Raw genomic sequence first — 25,032 nt, forward strand, 5'->3', positions numbered from 1 at the left:
CTAACTTCAAACGGCCGCCAAATCTGCATACGACCTCCGTTTTCGGCCCGTGAGTACTTGATGGAAAGCTCTCGGAGCCCTCTTTCCAACGGATCCAGCCTCATCACCAAATTCCATGTCATTTGGCCGCAACCACATAAGCAAGGTGTTGCGTCATCTGTCTTGGGCCTCTGGGCTTGTAACTTTGTTTGGAACCCCGGCCCAAGTGGGGCCCATGTGGGGTGCGCCCCAACCAGATGGAGAACGACTCTTGGCACCTCTTGGTCGTCCTCCCACCCCTATAAATAGGTAGGTACCCCTTCAGGGTTTCTTGGGTTTTGTTTAGATTAAAGTTTAGCTTTGCTACTTTGCCGTGTAATCCCGTGATCGGTTAGGTCGCCGGTTTACTTGTTACGGAACCCCAACTTATCATTTATATTCAATTCTCATCTGCAATTCAGATTGCTTTTATCTTGTTCTTACTTGTTTCTTCGATTTGGTTGCAGGAATAAGGTTGATCTGCACCGGCAAGATCAACAACCCACGGAGAGGTGTATCGATCGCTAAGGCGTAACACAACAATATCTCGTACGGTTGTAGTCGGGTCGTCAATGTTTCTCCCAAATCGTAGTTATCTACAACTCACCGAAAGATCGGGCCAACAACAACCTTCAGTGTCTCGAGTGGAACTCAGACTTCATCAAAGCATCTACAATCCATTATTGTTACAACTTATTTGGATTAAATCATAACCCTTATAAATATGTCCATTAGAACATGGAGAGTGGGATGGAGTCAGTTGGAGTGTGAAGAAAGAGATGGAGAGAGTATTATGGAGAGACTGATCTTTATATGAATATATGAGAGCCAATTTTGATAACTCTCTTAAAGATGCTCTAAGCACTTAAAAAAAAAGTGAGGCTAAAATAGAGTAAGGTTGAAGGACACATTTCATTGTTCTTTTGGCGTCTATACCTATATTTGAGTTTTGGATCCACGAGAACGTGACCACCATGTTGCTGTTGCCCCCCTCCCCCCTGACGACACACGCAATTATTGGAGATCCTTCATATCCGTTCTCTGCCATGGGCTCTCTACCCCTGCACAACATTTATGTGTTGGGAGACAGCACTGTACCTGAGGTAGATCAACCGGTGGGGGAGGAGGACCATCGGCATATCTCCCGGTCGAGCCTGCCGGTGACGCCGGTGGGTGACCACCGTCGATTTACCGAACGGTCTGCTTCATCAGTGATCAGTTCCATGTGGGAAGTTACTATTGGAGCAGTGCAGAAACTAGGAAAACTAGAAAGGCGATGTCTGGAATCAAGATGGCAGACTCAGAGCCTGAGACGCCCATGAACGCAGCACTTCCATGGTTCCATTCAGTGCTTACCACTAATTCTGTCATGGGTCACATACTCACATCTACCGTTGATGCCAACAGGGATGTGTTTTATTGTAAGAGGTACTCATATCTACTAGTGAGTAGTGATGCTTGTTATTCTTGCCATCATTCGAACTTGGAGAACAATGAAATCTTTAGAGATGGTGCCACTGTGCCGAGCTACCTGATTAAACATTGTCTCGAATGCCTTACCTTACTCTGTGGCTGAGTGCATCCGTGGAGCAGAAACCGAAGATATAATCATCTTCCCTATATTAAAAAAAAGGGCTTCACTTACAGTTTAGCTTCTCTGAAATCTGAGAAAACGGAGAAGACGGAGCTCAGCTAATCAGCTTGTCGGCATGAATTGCGCTTAAGCAAACAGAACCATATTTTAAGAAGTTTCCAATGTCTTCATGCCAAAGCAAAGGACATCTGCTTTTCAAACGGGTGCAACACAATTCAATGGAATCTCATTGCAGACTAGTTCCATTTAACAAGTGCACTAATGTTGATGTAAACCTTGATATAGCTATAATCACAAGATTCAAGGTCCGGTAATGTTTGAGATGAAAACACCTAGTGCGATGGTAATAAAGACTCAAATCAACCTAAGATTAGTCGTAAAATTTTCTCTCTTTTTTTTTTTTTTGAAAATTGTCAAAATTTCTGTAACACAGTCGGTGAAACTATCGAGAAGAATTGATCTTACAGGCTGGAGCTGTTCAAGAATTACCCGCTTGGCTTAAGTACAATAGGCCCTAAAGCTGCAACCAGAAATTCAGTCATCATTCTACTAGAGATATGCCGAGGGCAACCAGCATTCCCATTGTCAGGGAAACCAACTGAATCATCGAGCTTTTGACGGTTGTTTTCTGATCATTCATCTCTGGGAGGACTCCAGCAACAGCAATATAAATAAAGCCACCAGCAGTGAATCCCTGTATAAGCATCATTTACCGGGTACAGGATCAGCTCTAATGAACAATATTGACAATACTCAAGGGAAACAGATAATGCAATTTTAACAATCCAATAAATATAGATGGAAATTAAGCTTTTGGTACTTCCCTCCAATAGATGGAAGTAACTAGTTAAAGGTATCTGTGTACTTCAAACAACTAATCAGTTTGTGATTTAGCAAAAATGCCAACAGTTTAAATCCAACTGATGCAATTCCATCCAATGCCCAAACTATTCATTCGATGTCTCGCTCTCATCATCCTCAGTTACATTCAAAGTGTCATCATGATAAGTCAGTGCAGTCGAGCAACAAGGTGGAAACCTAAAGTGCTTATTGCTTATTGGTGCGAGCAAGATTTTACTTTAGGCCATCAACAGTGACTTGCATAGGACCAATATTAACATGGAAATTGTGGACTAGCAGAGAATGAAATAAGCTAACAATTAGGAACTTATGATTGCCATGCTGGCTTAGAATACGAAGCAAATCACAGACTAGTTTCGTGTTGTGTAGAAAATCGGATTGCCTTCAAAAGAAAGTAAAAACGGGTATATTTCTATCAGATAATATGGATGGATGCTGATGGCTTTGGTGGTGTTTAGAACATAAAAGCCACTTAAACAGAAACAACATACCTCAATCAAAGAAGAATGCCCTGGATCTTTTCCCAAAGACAATGCCTGCACATGCGGGTACAATAAGCATTCAATTCAGAACAGCAATGTTCCTTTTCGGAGAGGATAAAACAAAAACTCACCAGTGCTGTTCCAGCAAGAGCAACCAACGCAGAGAGAAAATTGAAAAATAGGGCTTTAGTTACAGTGAATCCTGAGCGCACCAGGATACCAAAATCTCCGACCTGAAAAAAAAAAGTATATCAGAAAACCAAGCTAGTAGGAACATGCTATGTATGAGCCAATAACAGCGTTTCGCCAATGAAACAATGGATGGATGGATGAATGGAACAAAGTATCCTGTACATAAACAAAAGAGGCATGAGGAAGAAAACTAGTCACACTTCTGGTTTCAACAGACCATACAACACTTGGGTCCATTTCCCATTTATTCTGAGCATGAGATAACAAGCTAGATAAATACATTAGCTCAAGAAACTGATTTCAGTGTGACATACTAGCATTTCTAGTTGATTTCTTACATATAAACTGTGACCTGCATTGTGTTGTGATCATTTGCATGGACAAAATGTTGAGTCAATAGCAAGCAGATAGAGGTTATCTTTTATATATTTATTGGGTGCAATTTTCATGTTACACCGCACAAAATATTCATCTTTTTTCTATAATCAGAGCTCTGAGTTTTTGTTGGCCATAGATATAAGAAAGCTTAGTTAAGATACCCCCTCTGGTCAAAATCATTCGACATTAAGACAAAGATTCAGTCATACTAGAATAAATTTATAAAATCTAATAAGTTTATGACATAATGATAGTACTTTTTGAGGTAAATCTATGTATAGCATTTGTTTGACGAAATCTTGTTCTAAACGTGAAATATTTTTGACTGGCTGGAGTATTAGAATTTACTGGTCCTGGTCAGAATGTCGTGTTAGTTGTAGCATGAACTGATGTATGAAATAAAAGGCTTAAGTCACATTTATACTAATACCATGTAATATTGCGACAAAGTAATATGAGGATTAATGAGGTCAACAGAATTGTAAATACTGTATCTGAAATTTCAGTTAACCTAAGGGGAGGAAAGTAACCTCTTGAGGAAGTTCATGTGCAAGCAGAAATAGAGTTCTCGACCATCCTCCAACAGAACCATGTAGCAGAAAAGCACTCCCTAGGGCCATCCCATCAGTAAAGTTATGCTGCATTATTCATATAATTGTTATTGCCTTATCGGAATTTCTCATCAAAATACAACCTACTGAAGAAAATTGTGCAAGAAAAAACATAGTTTGGCTGCAATGCAATAGTACTCAGATCATAGACTTACAACACCATCTGAGAAAAGGTTGAGGTAGCCGAACACCATATTCGAATTGGAAACAGAGGAATCTTCACTTGATAATGCTTTGTTAGGGGCAGGGTCACTTTCAGAATTGACAGGCTCTCTATCAGCGGAATTGGAACCAGAAGATAAGCCCCTCTGTTCATCAGAGAAGACATTAAGTCCATAAGCTGGCATGCGATCATACAATGCCTATTTGCATAAATAAAACAAAATGAACTTCACAAAACGGTCAAGCATGCAAACTATCTGTTTTCTTTATTTCTAATATATACATATGTCCAGTTGGACCATCTTGGTCCCACTGTTCTCTTTAAAAAAGCTAGCAAACTATTACACGAGAAAGCTACTAAAATTCCAATTACAAGCTACCACCCCACATTTTCCTTTACCAGAACATCTAAACCTGAGGCAAACTGAAGCGTCCGGCCTAACTGGCAATAATTCTCCGAAACAAGTTGTGATATACTGATGCACATTACTTCCATTTTTCTCAAAATGGAAATGCACTATAAGAACTTGGTGACAAATACCTAGTATAGTGGGACAGTGACAGAAGTGCGGAGAAGAAATAAACTATTGTGAGATCATCGGATATCCACCAAAATGAATATAAATTAGAATTAGAATCATGTATTGGCATTTGTTCACTGTAACTTTCTGCAGGTAAAGATGACAGTCTGGTTATGGAAAACAGCATCACAAAAAGAAATGGTGATGCCCCAAAATAGAAAAAACAACAAAGTTCATGAATACAGTTAACTTCAGGCATGTAAGTATGTATAGCACCAAAGAACAAAACTGTGGGATATTAACAAGGACATTAGAGTAGATATCTTGAGAGAACAAAAGAAACAGTACTACAACCACAATATGTGTGCCTTCAACAGTTTTCCAAAACAACTCTCTTTTTTTATTACACAGTATCCTTTCAGAAATTAATTGCACATTTCAATTCATTAGTGGTCTGCTTGAATATAGAGCTTTGGATTTAAATCATCATGATTTAATACGAATTTGAACTAAATCATAAAATTTACTAGAGTAATCCCTCTCATCCAAACAGCCCTAAGTTTCTGTTAATCCAGAAGTAATGGTTAACCTTCTAACTATTTAGGAAGTGTGGCAACAACAGGTGGCTTTCACATTTTGGCTGTTTGTTGTGTTTCATGCTTTGTAAGTATTCATTTGGGTGCTGGTGTTCACTGTTCAGTCCACCTTGCATAAACATATTGTTTGCCACAGTTGTTGCAGATAATTTCTCTAACACAAGCTTCAGACCCTGAACAGCTAAGCAAAAGGTCCCTCCTCAATTATTTAGGAACCTTTCCTATCCATAGCATTTCTTGTGCCTAAATCATGCCAACTACCATTGCCTTTTTATTTTCCAAAAATAAAATGAACACTATGAATAGTTTTGCAATTACAACCAGAAAAGATAGCAAAGACTTCTGGAAAATATATTAAATAGCTTCATAGGTTTGTATCAGCCATACTTCAATGTACCTTACGGATTGCAGATTTTGAATCAGCACGAGTTACACCATCTGTTTTCTCAATTGCACCATCATGCGAAGGTTCCTTTTCTGCTTGATTTACGCCTTTATCCTCATGATCCTTTTCTGCGTGATTCAACTTGGCCTTGTCGCTCCTGTCGTGTCGTTTATGATGGTGATGATGGTGGCCCATGCCATGAGCCCCTTTCTGAGAATTGTCTTCCACATATCTCACAATCTTCTCAACAATAAAGAACAACACAATGCCAACTGCATCAAAGAATTGGAAGTTTCCAGGGTTACAGCAATATTAGAATTTAATAGCATGAAATAAATAAAAAAATATTGGTTAACAAGGGATAACTATTTTGAAATTTCAATGGCCTTTCAGTTATATGTGTTCAGTAAAAGGAAGCAATCAATATCCAAGAAATATTGAGTACGTATAGCTGGCAATCAATAACAAAAAAAAAAAAAAAATCTGAGTTTGAGCAATAGCAAATACTAGTACCAAAGATCTTCTAAAGAAACCAGAATTTGGTGTAGACATGCAGGGTATACTCACATAGAACAGATAAACCAATAGAAAGATCTTCCAGAGAGTGTGCATGTGAATGCTCATGAGAATGATTATGATTCTGATGATCATGTGTATGAGAATGCCCTCCACCTGTTTAGGAACAGAAAAACAACAAAGGTTACAACCAGGAGTACCAATAAGGCACAATGACAGTTTGCCACTATACTAAGGCAACAGACTTATAACTGTGTGAACAAGAGATAAAAGAGGGAACTCTAAAGATACAATATTTAGCTTGTTTCAAACACGGCGACTTTTATTATAGTTTCCAAGGAAGCAGTGTGAATCCCACAGGAATACTTCAAAAATCCCCACGTCCCAAACAGGGAATAGTATAATACTATTGTGCTCAATAAGTATTAGGAGGAACCTTGATGGCAAAATAGAAACAAAAGGTGTTATTAAGTGTTTTTCTGAAGTTCATAAAAGAAAAGGAAGCAATGGTTCAGGAGAAAAACAGTATTTGGATGCTCATCAAGATTCTCTGGTGCATCATGACAATATAACATATGATTCAAAATTTCCCTGAAAATTCAGCAACATGCAATTCAGGCAGCTTAATTGGCAACGTAAGTAACATTGGAATGAGAATCATTTGATAGTACTTCTGCACAAATTTCAATTTCAAAGTGAAACAACAGTGCAACTGATGACATTTGGGGTTTTGACATCGTTCTAGATGTAAAGAAACTGAGGATTTTGTGAAACTTTTGCCCCAAAACCTAGGTTTATTGAAGCAATATCCATAACTTCGGGTTTTGTGTTACTCATACTCCAAACCAGGTGTTATGTAAAGTTTACTGGATGGGGAAAAAAGCATGAACAGTTTATTGAGGAATATACCAAAGGCATGTGGCAGTTGATGAAGAAATGAATCCCCAAGCATCGCACCTGCCTACAGAATCATCACAGCCCAAACAAGAAAAAAAAACACATACATAAGTTGTAACATTGACTATTGCTGTTAACAACTTAACATGATTACTGCCCACAGAGTTATGTCATTGAATCTTCAGGAATACAGAAATGCAGATGGGATTCCCCAAGGAAAAATATATTAATAAGAAACTTTGGTATTACTTTCCAAAGTTCAAGAATAACAAGAAATACATATGGTTTTGTTTTCTGAAATAACATCTCAACAGACTTTGAGTTGCTACATTTCAAAAGCACAAAATGTAGGACCATTTCCCTGGCTTTCAAGTAAACAAATCGCGAAGAACATTGACTAAATTTCTTGATGCCCAAACTAGAAAGTCACAATGTAATATAACAAATAGGATGTGACATTCAGTTGGTACAGATGTGGCCATTTATTTGTCTAAAATTGAAATTCAACAGCCACCTAAATTACCTAGCTCAAGCTGCACTGTAATTCCAATATGCATTGCCCATTGGCATACTATGCTGATTCTGGTACCATAGTAGAACATTCAGACTCGATTAAATTGCAGTCAATGATCTATTTGCTAGTTTGGGTTTTGTTCTAATAAAAACTTTTTGATAACTAGAAACTCCACACTTACCCCGAAGATGGCAAGGCAATCCACCATGGTCTTGGACGGCTTCCCCTGGACTGTAAAACGCAAATCAGAGAAACAGAACGTGAGCACTGAGCACACGAATATCATCAGCAAAAAAATTGCAAGCATCCAATTGGGGGACACTCACAGAAGATTACTGGGAGCAGGACGAGGCAGACGAGCGACGCCATGCTGACCAGAAGCGAGCATCCCATGGCACTCAGCCACATACCTACCCAATCCCCAAATTTCTCAATCACGCGAGAGCGAATCAAGCATAAAACGACATTTCGCCCAGAACAACCCAAATTGAACAGTTAAACCCCCAAAAAAAAGGCCTAACCCAAGGGTGATAACTCGGCCTGGAAGTCGCCGTGGCCATGGTGGTGGTCGTGGTGGTGGTGTTCATGGTGATGGTGGTGGTGGTGGTGGTCGCCGAAGGAGTCGAACTCGAGATCCGCCTCCTCCGCGAGCTCCTCGGGGAGAAGCCGCCGCTGGATCCCGCCGTCATGGCCATGCCCATGCCCATGGTGATGATGGTGCACGTGGTGGGAGTCGTCCCCGCCGCCGCCGCAGCTGTGGCCGTGGCCGTGGCCGTGGTGGTGATCATCGTGGGGCTCGTCGTGGGCGTGGAAGGGGCAGGAGGAGGAGCCCTCGTGGCCGCCGCCGCCGGCGACGGCCGCGGTGAGGAGGAGCAGGACGAGGAGGCCCCCGCGCATTAGGGCTAGCGACAGCGGCGGAATCAGGAGGAGGAGCGGCGCTTGCAGACGCCCTCGATGGTGACGACGAGGACGAGCACGAAGAGGAGGACGAGTATACCCACTACCACACCGAATGTTACCACGTCCATCTCTCTCTCCTCTCCCCTAATTATATATTACCGCCCCTCAATTAACTCCAAAAAAAATACTGAAAAAATAATAATTAACCAGCGTTAACTGCCTCTGCTGAAAATTTTCGGATCGCGGCTCGGATGATCCTCGAGTCGATCGAGTCGGAAGCTTCTGCCGTACGCTTTTGTGTCAGTGGAGAACAAAGTGAGTGTTCTTGGAGCACTCTGTAGCATAGCAGACGAGACGAGGAGATCACGCGAAATTCAGAGGAGATATCTGGTTTGGTTTGATGGTGAGATTGTACGGACTACGGAGTATGACTGAAGTGGACGGTTGATTGGAGAATGATGCAGGGTTGCAGGATTGCAGTTGATGGAGGTCATCAGGGAAGCGAGATGTTGCAAGAGGGCGTCAGTGAGGCAGTGAAACGAGCAACGCAAGGCACAAAATCCATGTTCATTTCTATAGAGTTCAGGAAAAGCTATAAAGTTCAGAGACTGGTCGATCATGGCGAGGACGCCCGGGATGCATTCGAGTACTAAATATACTTATAAGCAACAAAGTTCCAGCGACAGCGGTGGGTAGTGCGGATGGCCGGTCGATCTTTTGGACTTCCGGAGCAAAAGTTCTCCGAGCAACATTCGATCCTTTCGTGTCATTCTGACTAAGATTTAGTTCCAAACTTTTCCATCACATCAAAATTTTTCTATACATATAAACTTTTAACTTTTTTATTACATCGTTTCAATTTCAACAAAACTTTTAATTTTGACGTGATCTAAACACACGGCCTTAGCGAAAGGTGCAGCCGGCCGGGCTCTCTCGAACACGTACCGTAGCTGCTGACGAACTGAGATTAGCTGATTAGCCCCATCCTCTGTTCTTCGTAACCAGGAGACATGGCACCGCTTCACCGACGCCGCCCATGAATTATGGAGCTTCCTGTCTGTGATAGGCGGTATCATGTGATGAGAAACCGATAAAAGCCTTGACTGGTACGTGGAACCGATCAAGTAATCCTCGAAGTAAACAGATCCAGGACTCATGTTGCCATTCTAGAGGAGTAGTAGACATGTTCAGGCTTGATCACTGTGAATCACTGAACTCTCCAAGCACAGGACATTCTAGTACGTTGTTCGATCGCCAGGTGCTTTGCCTCGAATGGACTGGGCGAAACGAAAGAATGGACAAAAGTCACAACACTCATAAGCTCAGAACTTCCTTCTCTCAATCCCGGCGCATGGTCGATGGATAAGGTAGGGGAGCTTCTTCCGTCGGTACTGGGGTTCCCATGTGCTGACACGAGTGCCGCCCTCCCTCAGCACACGTGTCGGCAGGGCCCTCCACGTGGCACCCAGCCCCAATGGTGCCTGCCAGAGACCACAAGTCAAGCCCCTCCGAGAACCGTAAAGCAATCCGGTCGCTTTAACTCTCGACTCTTTCGCACTACAGACTACAGTCACTGTCACGTTGATCTGCGAGCAAAGAAATCCATGGACGCCACGTACAAGCTTGGCACCAGATGCCACTGCCACCTAGCTAGTACACGCCTGTATAAAAGCAGCGTATCTCTCGCGGTGTCGAGTTGATGTTGGTGGATCCAGAGTAGTAGCACCTTGCTTCTCCCTGAGGTCTCGTCTTCTTTTCAGCTCAGAAACAAGCCACAGGCTTCAGAGAAGACATCCAATTGGTGCTGATTCCATCGATCGATCGGGAGAGGAGAGAGATGGGCAAGACATGGGCGATCATCACCCACCTCAACTCAATTGCTGGGTATCTCTGAATTAATCTGCACTTTCAGTTTCATTTTTGTGATTTGCTTTACACCGTTAGTTCGTTCTTCATCTTTAGGCTTGAGCTGTTGAGCAAGTGAGATGTCTGACTGGTTTATATGATCTCTCCCTGTTTGCAGGCCAAGCATCACGCTTCTCTATCCGCTGTAAGTACAGCCACGATTTTATCTACGGATATCTCATCGTTAGTAATTATAGTTTGGTTCATGTGCACTGTTCTTGTGCGTACTGGTAATCGACTGAGTGCAGGTACGCGTCCATCTGCGCGATGGAGAGCCCGACCAAGGTTGACGACGAGCAGTGGCTGGCCTACTGGATCCTCTACTCCTTCATCACCCTCCTGGAGATGGTCGCCGAGCCTGTCCTCTACTGGTAATTAAACACCTAACAAATCAATTAGGTGCTGATGACTCAACTGAACTGAACACGAACTGGTCTGTACTTCGCTGGTGATCCTTGATCGTGCAGGATTCCGGTGTGGTATCCGGTGAAGGTGCTGTTCGTGGCGTGGCTGGTGCTCCCGCAGTTCAAGGGCGCCTCCTTCATCTACGAGAAGCTCGTCAGGGAGCAGCTCAGGAAGTACCGCGCCAGGGGCGGCGCCGCCGCCACCGTCACCGCCGGCGAAGATCACAAGGTGCACATTGCCAAGGTAATTACTGATTATCTCTGTGACAGTATAATTTTTGCGTGTTCTCTTGATGTGTAGACAAGCAGAGATCTAAATATGAAAATTAAGCAAAGAGTCATGTGTGGTGTGCTGTTCTGACGAAGTCTGATTCCCTGATGGAAAATATACATGCAGGCTGAGCACGATCATGGGCACTGATGGGGACATCAGGGGAGATGATCTGAGCGAACCGGAAGCTTGGCTGCTCTAGATTAATTGCTGATGTATGATAGAAACGCCATGGTATTCTGTCGAGAAACATTTGGGAGTACCCCATATGTACTATATCTGAAATCTGAACTGTGAAAGATTAGCTACTACTGTAGTTTCTGCTGTAGGGGGAATGTGTACTGGTCTGTTTTGAGTTGAGGCACTTAACAGCGTTACAGTGCTGAGTGTTCACTGCATTGATAATCCTGATCAACCGATAATCGATTTCGAAGAAATAATATTTACATGGTACTTCCACGTACCTAGATTACAGCCCAATAGCAATCCAAGTACGACAGGTATCCGCAAATCAAGCTCATCGTTCTCGCCATAACTGTGCCGCGATTTTGCTAATATTTATCGACAAATTTTTGAAACAAATTTTCTTCAAAAATTTTACAGATATAATTACAGTATAATCGTAGTCTAATTACAATGTAACTTGCATATAATTACACTGTAACTATAGAAACTTGCATATAACTACACTGTAACAATAGTGTAACTTGTATGTAACTTTCAAAAATCTCTCTGTGATATGTTATTTGTGATATGTTATTTCGGTAAAATAGAAGTTGTGGGAACAAATCCTTACACATATGTGTGTGCTGTGATTTTTTTTCTTCCTCACCAAAACAAATCTTGTAATAGATTTAATGATTCAAAATTACGTGAAACTTATATACAAGTTACACTGTAGTTGCATGCAAGTTACAATGTAATTACACTACGATTGTACTTTAATTACATCTGTCAAATTTTTAGGAGAAAATTTGTCGACAAATGTATAGGTGGGCTAGAGATCTGAGTTCGAAGGCTCACCGTGGTGAGCGAGACAACCTAAGTTTGAAACCTCACATCTTCTAATTATTTGATAGTAGTGTCAGTGACTCGGGTGGGCTGCACATGGGCTGCTGGCTGCACCACGCAGCCCATCGCCAAGAAGCCCAAGCAAGCCCAAACTGAAAAATATATGAGAGGGAACGAACAGATTCATTTGGCCAAGGCAGCGAACGGCGGCGGCGGCGGCGACCTGAAGGCTAGCTGGCCTCTTTGTCAATCTCTCCTCTATCTCCCTTCTTCTCTACTAGTCTAGAAGCTACTAGAACCTTCTAGCCCTTGTATCCTTTCATCTTCCACCTCAAAACCACTCCACTATTGTAATAGACTTGGTTATTCCCTGTGTTGCATCTGGCACTGCTATTTCTAAAATTACATTGTTGAGTGGGTCTCTAACCATTAGATTCTTTTCTAATATTCTCGTTTTTTCAAACCCCATACTTCCGGCGTTCCAAAATAAATACAGCCCCAAAATACGTTCAAAATAAATACAGTTCCAAAATAAGTGTAAATAAGAACGGAGGAGTAGTTTTTATCATTGTTCTTGTGACGTCGACGGTGAACATCTCGTCGTTTTGCTGTTCGAGAAGGACCTGTTGTGGTGGTGCCCACCTGCCTATGGCTCCAATAGAGCGCCAAAGCGTTTGCCGCATTGCCGGCGAGAAGGAATCAATCTTTAATTAAGGTGAGTTTATTATTAGCTTGTCTTTCTCTGTATCTGATTACACGTCGTTGAACCAAACAAGTGGTCCTCGCAAAGCAAAAGAAAAGAAGAGAAATCAAAGAAATGTAACAGTATCTGGTACTACCATTCTGCGAGTGGAAGAACCAAACAAATTAAGCAATCATGTATTCCACCCCGACTACGTTTCCCTTTTGAAGAGTGGTGTGGTGCGTGTGTGTGAGGGGCTTATGTAGTGTATCGATCGATATAAAGATATGCACGGACATAGAATAATTAAGTGATAGGTATAAGGATATGCACGAACGTAGAATAATTAAGAGTATTTTTAGCAGGTACTCTATCACTTAAAAGTAATGTCAGATAGGGTACATACCGTATGGTTATGTAGCCTATCTGATCAAGTGAGATACGAGACAAGTCAGAACCAGGATTGGTGTCTTGTTTGTCACCACCGATCTTTTCCCGTTACAGGCTGACTACATGTGTGTTGGTAAATAGTACAAAGTATAGAGAAATCGAGCTCTTAACGAGTCCAGGCACAAGATCAAGCTCGCAAACTTTGTCAAGACGAGTTTGAATTTCTTACGAGCCTAACTATGTGTATAATTTACTTTTCTATTTGATGAGCTATGTTGAGCAGTTTAACAAATATCACATTTTAGTTGTTCTTTCATTAAAGATATCTTAAATTAATGTCATAACTAATCCGGTGTGAAAACTCATTTGTTTTAAACATAGCACCGTATGACCGCCAAATATTTATGTTTCGTGCTCATATTAGTCTATCCACACAAGTACTTCTAAGCCCATAATTAAATCTATTGTAATCATAACTCCGAGACTCAAACAAATAGCTTAATTCATTAGCTATATACTCCTCCGTTTCAAAATGTTTGACACCGTTGACTTTTTAGTACGTGTTTGATTATTCATCTTATTAAAAAGTTTTAAGTAATTATTTATTCATTTCATATCATTTGAATCATTGTTAAATATACTTTCATGTACACATATAATTTTATATATTTCATAGATTTTTTTTGAATAAAACGAACGGTCAAATATGTGCTAAAAAATCAATGGTGTCAAACATTTTGAAACGGAGGGAGTATAAATTATTATCAATCGCAACCTTTTGTATTACCATTCATCCATCATACTTAGTTATCCCCAAAAGACTATACTTTAACCTTAGCAGCAGCATACTAGCGGCAAAGCCAAATCTCGAGTTTGTTATTAGGTGGTTACCCAAGACTTCACCGCTAATATTTTCATTGTTAAATATATATAAAAAATGTCTCGGTGACTGGCACACTCCATTTTATCTAAGCTCGACAATATCATGGGCTTATCACTAAAACACACCTTTTAGAAACACTATTTTTTTTTATTTTACATGTGTAATTTTGGTTCATAAGGTAGTTTTCACCTTATTAGTTTAAAAGACAACCAAGCCTAACTTTCAACCAGCAGCAAAGCCACCTCCTAACAAGATTGAGCGACCGCCTAGGCTCCACCGCTGTCATCTCCTTTACTGATAACCATTTACTCATCCATTTTAAAATAAATTAACCTCGTATTATAATATAGCACATCATAATATAATGAATCCAACCAGAGTTGTATTAGAATGCGTGGTTTATTTTGTGACGGAGGGATTATATCCTAAAGAAAATGATCAATTATTAAAGTTTATTTTTATAATTGTTCGAGCTTAGCGGCGTCGCTGACTCCGAAACTGCTTAGTGCTTAGAGCAGGTACAATAGCAGGCTATAAACCAGCTGCAAACACATTTTAAGAAGATAAATAACGAGAGAGAAGAGCAGCGGGCTATAGATTTGTAGCCAGCTGTAGCACGGACTCTAAGACACAGTGTGTATGACAGGTGGGACCAGTTATTAATAGTGTAGTATGTAACTATTGTATAAATAAGCTATTAAATTGACTATAAATAAATTGGACCTATTAGTTGGCTATACTATTTTAAACTTGCTCTTACAGCTACTCGGCCGCTCGGCTAATCAGGTTGTTCAGCGACCGCACGGAACACACACGCCGCTGCGTGGCGTTGCGATGTTGCGCGCTGCGCGTCGCGCGTGTCACTGGGTTTGGGTTGGGTCTCTCTCTCTCTCTCGGTGTCGCCGTCTTGGCTGCTCCCGCAAGGCCGCAACCGCATCCCCGCGGGCCGCGTGATAGAGGAGAGAGGGGGGTAGAGAGGAGAGCGGCGAGAAATCGATCTCATCGAGGGGAAAGAAACGCACAAAGCGTTAAAACCTCAAAACCCTAATCCTCCAAGCCCCCACCCACTCGCCATGGCCCCGAAGCGCCCGGCCGCCGCGTCGGGCTCGGCCTCCGAGGCGTCCGACGGCGAGGCGGGCGGGGCGGGCCGCCGCCGCTCCCCGTCGAGGTCGCGCTCCCCCTCCCGGAGCGCCTCCCCGTCCCGCTCCCGATCCAAGACCCCTCCCCACAACGCCGCCGTGCTCTCCTCCACCCCGGCCTCCGCCGCCGTCGACTTCGTGGCCGCGTCCGACTCCGACGCCGGCGCCGACGCCGACGCCCGCCTCGCCTCCCCGAGGCGCAGCCGCGAGCGCTCCCCTCGCCTCCACTCCGACTCCGACAACTCCGCCGCCGCCACCGCCGAGGCCGCTGAGGCCGCGGCGGCCCCGGCGTTCGACGACGGCGACGACGAGGGCAACGCCACGCCGCCCCCTCGCTCCCGCCGCTCCTCCCGCGTCGAGGCCACCGGCGTCAAGCCCATCAGCTCGCGTCCCATGGACGCGTCCCGCCGCCCGGCCGCGGCATCCTCCCAGTCCCAGAGGCGCTCCAAGCGCCCCCGCAGCTCCCCCACCCAGCACTCGCCGGAGCAGCACAAGCGTCCGCCCAGGGTTTGGAACCCCCAAGATGAGGTCACCATACTGCGTGCCCTCATCTCCTACCGCGCCAAGAACGGCGCGCTCCCGGGGTCCTCTCAGGACACAGGCAAGCTACACAATATGATTCGCGGGCAGCTTAGTGTTAAGGCATCCACTACCCAGCTCAGTGATAAGGTCCGGCGGCTCAAACACAAGTACAATTTGATCTTGACCCGTGTTACCAAGAGCGGGCGGGATCCGGACTTGCCAACTGAGCATGACCGTGAGGTTTACGAACTTAGCAAGAAAGTTTGGGGTACAAAGAGTGGTGGTGCTGGCGCTGGTAGTGGAGGTGGAGGTGGAGGTGGTGGTGGTCGTGTGTATGAGAATGCTGAGGTGGTACAGAGTGATGAGGAGCAAGGGAGCAGAGATGATAGTGATGAGGACATGGAGAGTGGGTGGGACGACCGTGATCACAGGAACAGGAGGCTGAAGGCCATTGTTGTAGCAAATGGGAATGGGAATGCTGTGACTGGGGGTAGGAGTGTCCATGGCAATGGCAGTGGGAAGGGTGATGTTGCTGACAAGGGGAAGGACATGTATCCTTACCTTTGGGAGGCTGTCGAGGAGCTGTCCAAGGAGCACCCAAGTGGGACTGCGTTCAGGAAGGCCTTTGGTGTGCTTGATGGTTCAAGGGCACGGGCAATGGAGGAGAAGCTGAACAGGTTTAGGCTCTCAGAGATAAGGCAGCAGCTGCGTCGGATGGACCTGATGAAGGAGACGATCAAGATGGTGCTTGATGCGCTGGAGGGCTCTGATCTTTGAGTAGGTTGCAATTGACATACTTTTGGGTTTTGGAGGGCATTGTCTGGTGAGAATGCCGCTTAAAAAGGTGATCACTGTTGCTGGTGCCTGGAGTAGTCTCATTCTGATGTTATGGATATAGATCTTTGGTTATGTTAACTTTTGTGGACAAGGACATACTTGCCTCAATCAAAATTAGGCATGTCGAAGCTTATGCGTTATGTTGCTTAGGTGCTAGCTTATGAGCTATCTATTATATCTTTACTATGAATGCTTACATTTTGGTGTAGATGCTTATTTCATTTTTCTTTTAAGTTACATTGTTAAGTGGGGAAGTTTGCATTTAAACTAATGCAGAATATGTCTTAATGCTTGCTTAGTTCCTGCAGAAAGAACTGAAATACAGCATTTGCTGAAGTTATCTGTGAGTCAACCCTCATGACTGTCAGTGTCAGTTTTATAGGCCTATGGCTTGTTAGCTTAATTCTTGGTTTGATGATGCTTCTTTCTAGATATGCAATCATCAGACGCTAGGAAGACATTGAAATTTCATACCTAAAGGAATGTGTGTAGTTATATAGGGATGATAGTGGTATATTATGAGCACTCGGACCAATAACTGTGATTATAGTTGGATAAGCAATCTGGATAGTGATATTCGAGAGTCATGTAAGTGTTTGTGTTATGTGGGAAGTTGTCCAATACTCATAGAATCTAGGAGTCATGAGCTTTACTGAAGAACTAGTGGTACTGTAAAGGGTACCCATTTTTGTTGTCTTTGCTAATGGCACTTACTGTAGCATTCATTTTTATCTGCGTGAAGTTGCATTGATTGTGTTGCCTGTGGCTCAAGCTACTTATGGGCATCCAATGGGCTAGCACTCATGACATGGAACTTGTTGCTCTCCTGTGCATTATTTGGCCCCTTCTAAGAAGGAGATCTAGTTTTATATTACTTCCATTGCTTCTATATGTTTTACGAGGCATTCAACCTACTTGGGTTAGTAGCTCCTCATCCTTGGTCTTTTAACATGATGTGGTCATACAACAGGACTTTATTTTGGTGATCAAAAGCATGACAATGTCAGCTCAAGCTAGACTATTCATGTATTCCATGCTTGAATATGAAACATCGTTTGCCCTTGTGTCTGTCAGATAACAAAAGTCTGCCAGTCTGCCAGTAGTCAAATAGCCCAATCAGACGTGTTTATCATTGAAGCTGTTGAGTGAACCTTGCCTAACACCAATTTGATGTAGATATGCATGGTCATGAGATGCTTAGTAGGCTCTCAGGGCATGTTACAATAACACCATCTACTTACTATGCGATGTGTTCCTTATATGTTTGTGTGCTCAGTTCGTATTTAAACGCTCGCACTAGCTGAATGTTAGCATTTTGTTTGAGCAGTTTAAATAATGAAATCGGGTTGCATTTCATCTTGAAATTATCGAATGCTGATTGATGTTATCATGTTAGCTTGTTCAACAGGATTTGTTTTTTGTGGTTACTATCATAAATCCAGAGTTTTGTGCAATCAGAAAGGATGTCCTTTTAACCTGTTGCTTGAGATGGTTGAAATTTGAAAGCTGTTTTCCTGAAGATGCTGCGAGATGTATTGATCTTCGAGAATTGCGCGTGCATGTCGATAAGGAAAGTGCGGGCCTGGTTTGTGTTCTATATTGTACTAATATTTCAGTAGTGCCACCAAATTATTGGTAGGGTAAAGTTTTATTGTCAATATTGTTATGTTTTAGAATTGTGAGTACCAAATCAAACATGAATATTACCAACTACTTTAGGATCAAACCAAACTATCATATTTACTATTTGAAAAGAAAAATTGGTAGGACGCGTTTGGCATCAAATTCAAAACGGCCCTTGATGCGTTTTTACGTTTGGTGGATTTTGCCAGTCGCACAAGTTGCGTTCTCTGTCGTGTCAGCAATCTATTACGGAATAAGTTTACTTTAGGTCTTTCAATTTGTTGCCGAGATTGAAATTCGTCCTCAAACTACAATACTAGATACGACACGTCCCTCAACTTTTAAAACTACTAAAAATAAGGCTAAGGCCCTGTTTAGTTCCAAAGTTTTTTTTTTTTCCAAACTTCTAACTTTCCATCACATCAAACCTTTCATACACATATAACTTTTCTATCACATCATACCAATTTCAACCAAACTTCCAAACTTCAGTGTGAACTAAGCACAGCCTAAGGTACCAAAACGGTTTGGATGGCAGTTTCGGCTGACATGGCTAGTTTGATTTGGTCTTCGTCCTATGTGGTAGTGACGTGGCACTGGAAGTAAAATATAAAAAATTAAAACTTAAAATAAAAAATGTGGATACCGCCCTCCTCTCTATCTCCACACGGTGGTGCGTCCTCCTCTCTCCCATCTCCTCACCCCAGATGCGGTGGTGCCCGACGACATCAGAGGAGTCTAGAGGCCAGCGGGATTGAGATTAAGCTCGATGGCAATGGCGAACCTCACATGGAGGCCGAGCGGCACAGGGGGCTCGTCAACCTTCCCTCCTCCTTCCTTGAGCTTCTCGCTGATGCCCATAGCCACCTTGCCTTCCTCTTCCTCAACGGCGCAACGAGTGGCACGGTGGTGGCGATGGCCATAGCAAAAGAAGCGAGGGGAATTTCCACTGGCGGTAGGCCTCCATGCTGTTGGTGCAGTGGTGCTCGGCCTCCATGCTCGGCTGCTATGGTCGATGGTGGCGGTAGCTCGCCAACGAGGGAGCTCGAGGAGGGAGGAGGGATGGCCGGGAGGAAGAAGGGAGGAGGCGCCACCATCCGTGGAGATAGAGAGGAGGTGGGACCCACTATTTTTTTTTATCTTTTATCTGATTGATATATGGGTATCACATTTTTTGTTTTTGTTTTTAATTTTTATATTTTGTTTCCAGTGCCACGTAGGACGAGGATCAAGTCAAACCAGCCACGTGGGCGTCACATCAGCCGAAATTACTATCCAAACCATTTAGGACTTTATTTGTACAGGTTTTAGAAGTTGAGAAACACATCATATCTGGTATTGTGAATTAGGGACCAATTTCAGACTCAACGACAATTGAGGGACCTCAACTGAACTTAATCATCTACTATCAGGCTCTGCAGAATTTCCAGTCTCAGCCTGGCCCAAAAACTTTAGGATTGGACTCATCCTGCCCAATCCTAGAACATATGGACATATGGTACCAGTTGATGCGAATACACAAGCAAAAGGAACCAGATTTGCCGGACCTGGAGTCCTTAAGTGGTCCAGCAAGTGCTGCATAATACTCTCTCCGTTTCACAATGCAAGTCATTCTAACATTTCCCATATTCATATTGATGCTATATCTATCTAGATTCATTAGCATCAATATAAATGTGGAAAATGCTAGAATGACTTACATTGTAAAACGGAGGAAGTAACATGAAGTGAACATTAACTGCACAATCAGAAGGTGTTTTGTCCAAGCAAGAGGGTAATTAAAACCTCTGATCATCTGATATTGAGTTGGCATCTCATAGGAACTTCTGAAGTTAGTATATGAGTAATTTTGGATTGATGTTAAAATGTGCTCTTTCAATTTTTGTTTAGTTTTAATAATAAATGCGCTGGTTTGATTTGAAGCTAAATTGTTGGTAATGTCCATATTTAATTTGATATCATTATGGAGCTTTCTTCACCATAATATAGAATTTAGCTCCTAATTGACATCAATCCGAACATAGCAATTTAGTATGGTACCATATCAAAACACTAGCGGTGCTAAAACTTGTATAGGTTTTAGCACTACAAATATTTTGGTAGTTACAAAACCGAGGAAGCCTTATATGACTGCAATGTAGAGGTAGCAAATGAGCAAACACGTTCCTGACATGATTTTTATTTTTAACTGAACCGGATGTTATATTTCAACAAACAGGAATAAAAACCCAAAGCAGGAATAAAGACGGGTTGCGCAGTAAGACGTCATGAAATGCTTAATGGTCCAGCAATTAAGTTAAAACATTTCGACAGATGAAGTGTGATCGAGAACGTTTCTAGACGTTCGAGCATCGATGCATGCTATCCGGATGGATAATGGATTGTCCCGAATTTCGACAGCTCGATTGGATCTCGATTAGAGCGAGTTTAATAGTACAGATAACTACTAGCTCCAATTCATCTATAGCCAATCTAATAGCTAATTCATACAATATTTGCTTACTATATGGTCCCACCTGTCATACACGTTGTGTCTTTGAGTCCGCGCTGTAGTTGGCTACATATCTGTAGCTCACTGCTCTTCTCTCTCATCTTTTATGCTATTGTGCCTGCTCTTAGATTCCAGCGACATGCAAGGACGTAACGCGGCTAGTCGATGATCAGCATCTTGCCCTTTCAAGCCTCCTTTCCGGTGAGATTAACAAACTGGGGCACACACTGTAAATCGCCTGTCTAATCAACTTGTTTAATCAATTGATCAAACTGTGTGTACTCAATTAAAAAAGGCTCACTACGTCTTGGACCGTACTCCCTCCGTCACAAAAAGGACAAACGTCTTTTTAGAAAAAATATAAAAAAAATTTAAAAAACAAGTCACGCATAAAATATTAGTCATGTTTTATCATCTAACAATAATGAAAATATGAATTATAAAAAAATTTCATATAAGATAGACAGTTAAAGTTGGACACGGAAACCCATGATTTGTTTTTTTTGGACGGAGGGAGTACTATAATGAGAAGAAGGTCCAACCGTCCAAGCTAGCACCATGTGTCAGCATGAGAATCCTGGATGGAATCTAATTGGTGAATCTACTGGCACTGCACAAAGCAGACACGGTGTTTGATAGTTGCAAAATTGAGTTGCGGTGGTTTTGGAAAGGATCAAACTTTAACTACCAACAGTCTTCTGCTTTGTGCGGTAAATAAGTGTTTGATTAGATTTCTCAAATGCTGGAATGTATGTGGCTAATCGATCAACATTTTGGCCTTCCAAGGCTTCTTTTCGGTAAGAGAAAGAAACTGCTCTCCACGGATCATCTATATCTATAGCGATGTTCTTCGTCACACAATTGTTGACAAGATTTGCCAATATATTTTTTTTCTACTATGACGAATCAATTGGTTACCTGACCTGGGTGTGTTTAGTTCATGCCAAAGCTGGAAGTTTGATTGAAATTGGAACGATGTGACGGAAAGTTGAAAGTTTGTGTGTGTAGAAAAGTTTTGATGTGATGAAAAAGTTGGAAGTTTGAAGAAAAAGTTGGGAACTAAACTAAGCCCATGTATAAACTCAGAAATGCATTTTCTGGAAACTGAAGAACTATCAGAGATGTTCTCCATTTCAGCTTGCTCTGTACAACTGCATGGAGAACAAAGGCTCTGCGCTTTCAGAAGAAAAGACTAAATTTCTGAATCATCAAAGTCAAGTACCAACAAATCAAATCCATCAGCATTTCCTACAGTTTCAGGGATCAGTTTAACAGTTCGACAAGCAACTACTACCTGGGGAGAATAAATGATTAATTCTAGCTATCACATGTCATTCTCTCACAGTGTAGCAGTAGAAATTCCCTACATTTTTGTGAGCAATTTGGCAGGCTGCATGATTTTGCACGAAACCAGTGGAATGGCAATGTGGCATTGGCCTCTAAAGGATGGACGCGGCTGATTGTGCAGCTCGTCTCCTGCCCTTTCAGGCCTCCATTTCGGCTAACTGACAGAGCATCTCTCCACTTGTTAAGTTATAATTTATAGCTAAGATCTTAAAATGCATGAGCAGGTTGATACCAAACATTATTAGTATTAGCTCTCGAAGTATCCTTTACATAATAAATCACAAAAGTATCGTCTTGAAGCAGATCAATCAATCAACAGGAACCTCTAGGAAAGATATGGATGGCGATCGCTGAAACTTCATTATTAGTTCTTCCCCGATCATGTATCAGTCTTGAGCTTGATAAAAGAAACATTATCCCCTTTTTTTCTAACACCTAATGCCATTCTTTTTTTTCCATTTGTTATTTACAAGGGTCTTATTATAGCGCTGCTTCAGTCATCAAATACCTAAGCTGAAAACAATAGCATTCAACATTAGGTGCGCATCAGCAAAATTTTCAGATGAGAAAACAATTGAATGCACGGAACCGTACAAGAAAGTCAGATCAGGGACTGTTTCAAAACAAGAACAGAAATTAGGTTCCTCAAAATTTCGTCACCGATATTCGTATTGTGCACAAACAGTCCGTGTCTTTCCAGTTCAAGAGTAGTAGTTTTCTGTAGCATGTCATTATAGTACATAAGTACAGATAATTTCTCTATTGTAAAGTTACTGTCAAACGTTATGATATAGGAGGAATGCATAGTAAATTGATATCCCAATTAAAAGGGGGACATTACGCAAGGGCAGATAACTACAGAATATCAAGCTTGCAAAAGTCAAATTTTGTATAATCTAAGTATATCTGACAAACAATTTAAATCATTTGCAACCATTGGCAGATCTCTTCAAAAGTTGAAATATACTACTCCTGTCAGTTTTTAATGATTGACGCTAGTGACTTTTGGATATACATTTGACTATTCATTTATATTTTAAAAAAGTATGTAAATAGGAAAAAAGTCACGCTTAAAATATCTTTAATGATAAAACAAATTTAAAAACAATGATAATTACGTAATGTTTTTTAATAATACGAATGGTCAAACATAAGTACAAAAGTCAATGATATCACACATAGAAAATCGAAGAGAGTACCACGATTGACTCCGGCAAATAATTCATCACGACACACAACTTCAGAATACAGAAAAATATCTGCTATCTGACTTTGGGTTCTGACATTTACTCCCAGAGACTAAAAACAATGATAGTGTTCGTCCACAGTTTTTTTTTTTTTTGAAACTTCTCATTTTTAAGAGCCGGGATCTAGCATAAAACAATGGGGGTGAATCGGTAATCCACTGCAAATTATATGTGCTATACTATTATACATTACTTTCCCTGATCTGAATGATATGTAAAGAATGCAATCCGGCTACTAATGCTAGTTCAGCCAGTACTCTACCTCTTGGTCTCTTGGATCCTAACTATCTCCCAACACTAATTAATAAACCTTTTTTTAAGAAAAAAACATAAAAGAGTCAAAATTAATAGGTATGATTAAATAATGATTCTATTATGTCAGAAACTCTAGCATTCTCAGTCTAAATGCACATTCATTTTCACTTCGTCTAGCTCTATCTGAAATACTCTGTTCAAGCAATGGGGCTATATATACACCAGAATTTTGTCTTCCATTCGCTCTCTTGGCCCTACAAAAGAAAGAGGATATCATCAAGAGTTTCTTTTCTTTTCCTTTGTAACAAGAGATCGGTTGTTAGAATCTTTACAGTTTTTGTACTCCACTTTTTTGGCAGGAGGGCATCTACAGTTGACGAAGGGGACAAGCAAAGAGACAGCCTGAATCTTGGCTCCATGCCAAGAGCACTCGGGCCAAGAAGGCGAATCAACAATTTTCAGGCCACCTGGTCCACACAACATCATGGACCAAACTACATGCCACACTTGGTTATGCGAAGCCGGAGACAGATCGCGCAGCGTACGCCGTTCACAGGCGAGAGACACTACCATCCTCCTAGTGACATGCAACACGGCAGCTAAAATCAAAGAAAAAGATAGCAGCAGCAACAGCACAGATAGCCAGCTATATCTGTCAGAGAAGGAAAGGATTTTAGCGGATGGTCAGCCGCCACGACGCGCAACAACGTGCAGAAAAAATGTTATTGTTGTCATGCGTTGCCGGTACTAGAAGATAAGCTCATGGGCTGGCACACCAAACGGCTCAAATATATACCATGTTCGGTGTCTATGGGTAAAAACTTTTTTCATCTGACTACTCGACATGCCTGAATATTCTCTCTTGGTAATGTTGGGTGCATGCATTGCCGTTCATTTTGGTTTTGACAATGCGTGCATTTGGCCAACTAATCATGTATATTTTCAGCTGATTTCTTCTTGCACTGTACTCCCTCCGTCCAAAGAAAAAGTCAACTTAAACGAGGATAGGACATCTCATAGCATATCATGATTTCATGATTTGTTGTACTGTGAGGTGTCTCATCCTTATTTAGATTGGCTTCTTTTGGGACAGAGGGAGTAGCATTTTTCAGAAAACGAAACTCGATAATTTGAAATACGATAACGAGTAATTTTATCATCCAACATTTATTACCTCGAGATACTTTCTAGTGTAAAATTTGATACATCTAATACTCTCTCCGTCCCTAAATATAATGATTTTGGTTGGATGTGATATATCCTAGTATAACAAATCTGGACATGAAGCTTGTCTAAATTCGTTGTAATATGATATGTCAAATCTAACCAAAATCTCTTATATTTAAGGACGAAAGAAGTATAAAATTTAGTATCTCAAGGTATTAAAATTTTATGTGT

The 25,032-nt window shown here is 41.8% G+C and overlaps 3 protein-coding genes across 3 annotated transcripts; 2 read left to right on the forward strand and 1 right to left on the reverse strand.

The window, feature by feature from the left end:
* Nucleotides 1-813: 813 nt before the first annotated feature.
* Nucleotides 814-9,192, reverse strand: LOC127782347 (IAA-alanine resistance protein 1). The gene is made up of 11 exons (XM_052309517.1): nucleotides 8,249-9,192; nucleotides 8,054-8,137; nucleotides 7,909-7,958; nucleotides 7,226-7,277; nucleotides 6,368-6,472; nucleotides 5,813-6,072; nucleotides 4,292-4,444; nucleotides 4,056-4,163; nucleotides 3,087-3,188; nucleotides 2,965-3,009; nucleotides 814-2,306 (listed from the first exon to the last, which is right to left on the reverse strand). The coding sequence occupies exons 1-11, from the start codon at nucleotides 8,622-8,624 to the stop codon at nucleotides 2,154-2,156; spliced, it is 1,488 nt and encodes a 495-aa protein (XP_052165477.1). The 5' UTR covers nucleotides 8,625-9,192; the 3' UTR covers nucleotides 814-2,153.
* Nucleotides 9,193-10,339: 1,147 nt separating this feature from the next.
* LOC127782629 (protein HVA22-like) lies at nucleotides 10,340-11,680 on the forward strand. The gene is made up of 5 exons (XM_052309898.1): nucleotides 10,340-10,511; nucleotides 10,651-10,677; nucleotides 10,781-10,903; nucleotides 11,000-11,180; nucleotides 11,334-11,680. Exons 1-5 carry the CDS (start codon nucleotides 10,465-10,467, stop codon nucleotides 11,355-11,357), a joined length of 402 nt encoding a protein of 133 aa, XP_052165858.1. The 5' UTR covers nucleotides 10,340-10,464; the 3' UTR covers nucleotides 11,358-11,680.
* A 3,435-nt stretch (nucleotides 11,681-15,115) lies between these two features.
* Nucleotides 15,116-16,867, forward strand: LOC127781200 (STOREKEEPER protein-like). The gene has a single exon (XM_052308121.1). It carries the CDS (start codon nucleotides 15,247-15,249, stop codon nucleotides 16,609-16,611), a length of 1,365 nt encoding a protein of 454 aa, XP_052164081.1. The 5' UTR covers nucleotides 15,116-15,246; the 3' UTR covers nucleotides 16,612-16,867.
* Nucleotides 16,868-25,032: the final 8,165 nt, after the last annotated feature.

Source organism: Oryza glaberrima, chromosome 8, assembly GCF_000147395.1.
Source record: "Oryza glaberrima chromosome 8, OglaRS2, whole genome shotgun sequence".
In the NCBI taxonomy this organism is placed as follows: Eukaryota; Viridiplantae; Streptophyta; class Magnoliopsida; order Poales; family Poaceae; genus Oryza; species Oryza glaberrima.